Here is a 6,385-nt window from a genome sequence, read left to right as displayed (position 1 = left end):
GAGAGTCCCTTCTGTAGAACCACAGAATCGTCAGGGTTGGAAAGAATCGTTTATTGCACGCATAAACCCCACGAATGGCAGCACAGAGTTATTTGTAACTCAGCACAGCTGTGGTTAATGAGCCCTGAGGAGCTCACAGCCTTCCAGGGGCAGCTCTTCGTGAGATGCATGGAAGTTGGGGTGGTCCCAGGGGTCCCCATCCCAGCGGATGGGCTTGGGAAAACCCGTCTGGTTTGTGCCATGTGCGGAGTGGGGTCACCCACGCGGGGCCGTCGCAGCTTCCCGGTTCAGTGGGTTCGAAGCAGGGATTGGTTTTGATGGAGGCTTTAGAGCAACGGGAGCTGTGGTTGCAGCTCCCCCTAAAGGACAACCTCGGCACCGAGATGTCGTGCTCGCAAAGATAAGGTGAAGAACCACCTGCATATTAATAAGCAGGAAGATAAAATGGGTAATTATTACTAAGCTCATCGATCTGCAGCTGCTCCGGGCTGAGTGCTGTTGTGACATGCTTTGGCCCACATCTATCGCTTGTGTGGGAGGAGCTGGCAAAACCCCACCTCTCCCAAACGCGTTGCTATTGCTCGGGTGTGTCAAGCTGTCCAAATAAAGCCAACAAAACCGGCAGCACAACCGTTCACGGGACTCACTCCTGTATTTGCTCTGTGCTCGGGTTCCCCCACCCAGCCCAGCAGCCTGAAAGGAGGTTATGGGGAGGAGGGGGGGTCGGCCCCTGCTCCCCTGCAGGGGAACTCATCTGGGCCGGCACAGCGCTCTCAGCTGTAGGGTTTGGGTTGGGTGGTGGTGTGTGGAGCCGGGGGTTGGACTCTGATCTTTGTGGGTCCCTTCCAGCTTGGGGCATTCCATGAGCTCTTCCAAAGGGATGGGAACAGGACCAATGAAGTCCCAGATCGTGATTGGTGGTGTGATGGAGCCGGCTGGCGGGGAGCAGACACCCTTCTGCTCAACCCACCTCCACACACAGCTGCCCACCTGGGCAGCACCCAGCATGGGGCCGACTGAGTGCCCACATCTCCCCCTAAGGCTCATCCCTTCAGGCCTCTGGCACTGCATCCCTCCATGGAGCACGGAGGGGAACAAACAGCTCCCGTGTTCCTGCACGGACGTGGGATGAGGCTTTGATCATCTCATTGAGGCCACATCTGGGGACCTCTTCACACATGTCCATTTTGTACTCCTCTCCTTCAACTGATGTTATTTTTGAACTCTTCACTTCTGATGTTAATTTTCATTATTAGACTGGAAACAATCCTTTTCCCTTCATGTTTTCACTCCCTTATGATAATCACAAGAGCAATGAACTCTGGTGTGACACACTGCCCTCCCATTGCACTGCAGCGGTGTGGACCGTCCTGCAGCCTGAATCCAACCGTGACCACAGCTGCCTACAGCCCAGTCCTGGGGAAAATCCATCTTTAGAGCTCTCTCTGGAGCTGCTGGGAGATTTTAGCCCCGAACAACACATGCAACTGGAAAGCCACAGCAGAGATTTATCCAGTGTGTCCAGGCTGGGTTTGCCTGGTGATGTGCAGCTCTGGGACGGTGGAGTGTCCCCATGGTGGAGCTTTGAGCAGCCAGGCTCTCACACCAGTGAATGACTTCTGCATCCGCTTCAGGCACGAGCAGCATCGTGCGGTGGCTGAAGATCAATGCAACAGCTGAGCAGAGCAGGTGCTTATCCTGAGCTGTCTGTGGAGGGTGTGAGATGCAGCCTCCCGAGGGGAAGTGCTGGAGCTGCGAGTTGGCTGTGAAGGTCCTGGAGCACCTGCAAGCTGGAAGCCTGCCTGTGGGTGAACAGGAAGCAAGAGCGGGAGGGGACCTCATTCATTTTGAGCACCGAATCTTACATTACTGGTGGTGCTCCTGGCAAGTCCCAGCTCATCGCCCACTCACCTTCTTTGCATTTGTTTGCGTCACTTTGCTTGCCACACCACAACACACAGCAGCTCCCGAGGCCATGCTGACCCCAGCAGGAAGCAGCTCTGTCCCTCCCCACCACCCAAAGCCACCCGGGGCTGTGGGACATCCTCTCCTCCCACCCGCGGGCATCCTGAGAGCATCCCTGCTGACAGCTCGTGGCTTCGCCTCCCTTGGCCACGGAGGAAGCCACTGCACAAAGAAGGGAAATGACTCGGCCAAGGTCACCTGGATGTGGGGCTGAGCCCAGCATTGCGAGTCCTGGTGCCATGGCTGAGCTGCACCAGTCTGTACACTGCAGAGGGTTTCAGGCATTGGCAGAAGTCGTCCTTGGGTGCCCAGGGGAGAATCGAGCACCGATGTACTCAAAAGCCATGTGGTGGAAAATGTGGACACAATGCCCTCAAAATCAACAGAAAAAAGCAGAGGAATGAGGGTTACAGCTGGGTTTGGGCAAATTAGAGCAAATGAGGGCAGGTCAAAAAGATAACAGCATGGGGAAGGAGCCCTTAGGGTGATGCAGGAACAGATGCCCATTGTCACCTCCGAGCTTTGCAGAGAGCTTCCCCAAGCACATATCCCTCCACAGACAAAGAGCAGGATCCCAATTAGGTATAACAAGCATGTGTGTGGGTTTGGTGTTGGATCCAGGACTGGGTGCAGGAACTGCGTGCTCTATCAAATGCATTTTGCAGGTGAATACAACGACAGTCCCTGCAGGCTGGAGATGAGAAGCACTTCCACACCTCGCAGACCCCGTGGCCTGCTGACCCATGAGCCCCCACCCTGCCGGCACGGTGCCGAGCTGGGCCTCCCTTTTCCTGTAGGTGGGGTTTCCATAGGAAGCTCAGCCGATCCACCTCCCACTGCCGGACACCACTCCTGGCTGCAGTGGTGGCCGACCCCGCTGCTCCCTGTTGGGATGCTCCAGCCCAGGATGCTCAGCCACCCGTCCCAGGGAGATGGCAAGGCAGGGGAGAGCCTCCAGAACCCCCCACTCTTTCTTCTCCTTCCCAGCTGGTGAGTGGCAACGGGCAACAAGTGAAGACACGGTGTCTCGGTGTGCACCCTGAGGTCTGTGCAGGATGCGGAGGCAGTCGGGTGAGCCCACGGCCACTTGCTGGGCAATGGGTACCCTCGGCGGGCTGCTGTTGCTGGGTCGCTCAGCTCTACAGCTCCGGGCTCTCTGGTGGCTCCTCTTCCTCTCCACTGATGCACAGGAGGTGGCCACCATCACGGTGCAGTACCGCCTGTTCGAGGAGGTGCCGGAGGGCACCGTGATAGGGACGTTGGCTGAGCATTTTGAGCACGGTGAAAGCGGCGAAATGGGGGAAAACTTCCGTCTGCTGCAGAGCCCTGGGATGTTCCCTCTGCACGTGGAGAGTGGGGATGGCGAGCTGAGCACGGCCGGGCGCGTGGACAGGGAGCAGCTGTGCCGGCACAGCGATCCTTGCTGGGTGTCCTTTGACGTGCTGGCGGCTGAGCAGCTGGCTCTGATCCACGTGGAGGTCCAAGTGCTGGACATCAACGACCATGCGCCCCGCTTCCCCACGCCTGAGCTGGAGCTGGAGATGTCAGAGAGTGCATCGCTGCAGATGCACATCCCGCTGGACAGAGCACTGGATGCGGACACCGGCCCCAACGCGCACTGCTCCTATGCGCTGTCCCCCAGCGAGCACTTTGCACTGGAAGTCGTCTCGGGCTCTGATGGCACAAAGCACGCCGAGCTCGTTGTGATTAAAGAAGTGGACCGGGAGCTGCACTCCTCCTTCGATCTGGTGCTGACAGCTGCCGACCACGGGGAGCCGCCTCGGTCAGGTACCGCTTTGATCAAAGTCATTGTTCTTGATTCCAATGACAACAGCCCCGTCTTTGCAGAGAGCTCACTGGTGGTTGAGGTTCGGGAGGATGCTCTGCTCGGGACACTGCTGGTGACGGTCACGGCCACCGATCCCGACCAGGGACCCAATGGGGAGATTGAGTACAGCCTCAGCAAGCATGCACCCCCAGAGGTGCTGAGCACCTTTGCCATCGATGCCCGCATGGGCAGCGTGGTCCTGAGGCGCCCACTGGACTATGAGGAGACCCATGCCTATGAGCTGGATGTGCAGGCCAGGGACCTGGGTGCCAACCCCATCCCAGCACACTGCAAGGTGCTGGTCCGGGTGCTGGATGTCAATGACAATGCTCCTGATGTCCGTGTCACCTGGGCGGCGCGGGCACCTGTGCTGTCCGAGGCTGTCCCCAAAGACAGCTTCGTGGCTCTGGTGACAGCCAGCGACCCTGACTCAGGGAACAATGGGCGCGTGCACTGCTCCCTGAGCCCAGGGGATGAGCACTTCAGGCTGAAGCAGACCAACAGCCACAGCTATCTGCTGATGACAAATGCCATGCTGGACCGGGAGCTGCGTGCTGAGTACAACCTGACGCTGGTGGCGCGGGACCAGGGTGAGCACTCCCTGGCAGTGTGGAAGCACCTCACCATCTGCATCAGCGATGTCAATGACAATGCTCCTTCCTTTGAGAGGACCTCCTACGAGCGCGCTGTGGAGGAGAATGGCGATGTGCCGGCCTTTCTGCTCACTGTCCGTGCCACTGATCCTGACCTGGGCTTCAACGGGAAGGTCACCTACAGCATTCGGGACTCCACAGTGTTAGGACTGGTCTCCATCGACCCCATCAGTGGGGACATCACTGCCCTCCGAGCTTTTGACCATGAGCAGATGAGCAGCCTGGAATTCCTGGTGACTGCAGAGGACGGTGGCCACCCCGTGCTGGCCTCCAATGTGACTGTTCGGCTGGAGGTACTCGACCAGAATGACAATGCACCCGTGGTCACTGAGCCGCCGCTGGTGAGGGGCATGGCCACATTGTCCGTGCTGGTGAGTGCAGAGACGGGCTGTGTCTGGGTGACCTCTGGCAATGGGAGTGCCATGGAGACAGTGTTGGCCAATGTGTCATGCTCCGACACTCCCCTGCTCTTCACCATAGTGGCCAGGGATGGAGACTCCGGCCGCAATGGGGCTCTGCGGTATGACATCATGGGTGGGGATGCTGCGGGGCTCGTGGTGCTGGACCCGCTCTCAGGACAGGCCTTCCTCAATGCCAGCAATGCCAGCAGGCTGGCTGGCACCCAGCAAGACTTGGCCGTTCGCATCAGTGATGGTGGGGATGAACCCCTGCACACCCAGGCCTGCGTGCGTTTGCTCTTCCGACAGCACGGAGCCTTCTCCAAAATGTCAGCTGGGGGGCCAGGCTGGCTAAGCCCACCTGTGGTGGCTGCCATCTGCCTGGCTGCGCTCCTGGGCAGCTGCCTGCTCCTTTCGGCCCTCACCCTGTCCCTGCGCAAGAAGGAGAAGAAGGACAGCATGGCCTACAACTGCCGAGAGGCAGAGGATGCGCGCAGGCAGCAGCAGCTGAAGAAGCCGCCCCGGCAGATACAGAAGGCTGACATCCACCTGGTGCCCACACCGTGGGGCCGGCCCCGGGGGGCTGAGCCCCAACAGCCCAGCGTGGAAGGCTCCCCGCAGCCTCCCCCACTCCTCACCCCTACTCTCTACCGGACCTTGAGGAACCAGAGGGTCTCCAGGGACTCAGATGAGGAGCAGGGGATGTTCACCCTCCCTGTCGTGCAGCGCCGGCCCTGCCCATCCCACAGGCCCAAAAACAGCCCCACGGATGTGGTGGGGAATCTACCACCCGAGGAGCCCCCGCTGTCAGCCCCGCAGCCCCGGCCACCCCAGCACATCCTACGCAGCCTGGTGCGGCTGTCACTGGTGGCCCTGGCAGAACAGAGCCCCAACGGGGAATTCGCCATGGAGTCAGCCCCTGTGCAGGTAGGCGATGTCCCATGAGCTGCAGCAGGCATGGAGACCCCAAAATTTGCTTGGGAATTGGGGTGGGATTGTGCAGCTCAGGGAATGGAAGGGTGGGAGGCTACCCCACCATGGGCAGGGCCTGTGGATGTCCCCAGAACATGTGGGGAGCTGGGGTGATGCTGGGAGGGGGACAACCCCACCTCCCAGGGAGGGCACGTCAAGCAGGGATGGTGCCGTGGCACAGGGGAAGTGCCCAGGCCAGGTGGGCTGTGAGGGCCCTTGTTTTGCCCAGCGTGGGGATGCTGAGCCATCTGCAGGAGGAGGAAACACTATAAAAAGGTGGCGCAGCTCAGAGGGGACATCCGGGCAGGAAGCAGCTTGTGCAGTGTTTGCAGGGCTCAACGTGCTTTTCCTGCTTTACAGCAAATCTCCCAGCTGCTGTCTCTGCTGCACCAGGGCCAGTTCCAGCCCAAAACAAACCATAGGGGAAACAAGTACACGGCCAAGAATGGCAGCAGGTAAGGTCTGCTTACATCTCCCTGCAGGTCCTCCTCCCCAGGAGATGTTCCTTCACTCTCACCTCCACACCAATGGATTCAGATCCCTTCTAGGAATGCTCTTTGTCTCTTCCC

At 59.3% G+C, this 6,385-nt stretch overlaps 1 protein-coding gene across 1 annotated transcript in view; it reads left to right on the top strand.

Moving 5' to 3' along the window:
• Positions 1 to 2,813: 2,813 nt before the first annotated feature.
• The window catches only part of PCDH12 (protocadherin 12), a 10,609-nt gene continuing 7,037 nt past the window's right edge, over positions 2,814 to 6,385 (top strand). The window contains exons 1-2 of the mRNA XM_414518.8: positions 2,814 to 5,771; positions 6,177 to 6,271. Coding sequence (XP_414518.5) covers positions 3,021 to 5,771; positions 6,177 to 6,271 — 2,846 coding nt within the window. The 5' untranslated portion in view covers positions 2,814 to 3,020. The remainder of the gene's footprint in view (positions 5,772 to 6,176; positions 6,272 to 6,385) is intronic.

This window comes from Gallus gallus, chromosome 13, assembly GCF_016699485.2.
Source record: "Gallus gallus isolate bGalGal1 chromosome 13, bGalGal1.mat.broiler.GRCg7b, whole genome shotgun sequence".
Classification (NCBI taxonomy): domain Eukaryota; kingdom Metazoa; phylum Chordata; class Aves; order Galliformes; family Phasianidae; genus Gallus; species Gallus gallus.
The sequence above is the reverse complement of the archived record's forward strand: the minus strand, read 5'-3'. Positions and strand labels throughout refer to the sequence as shown.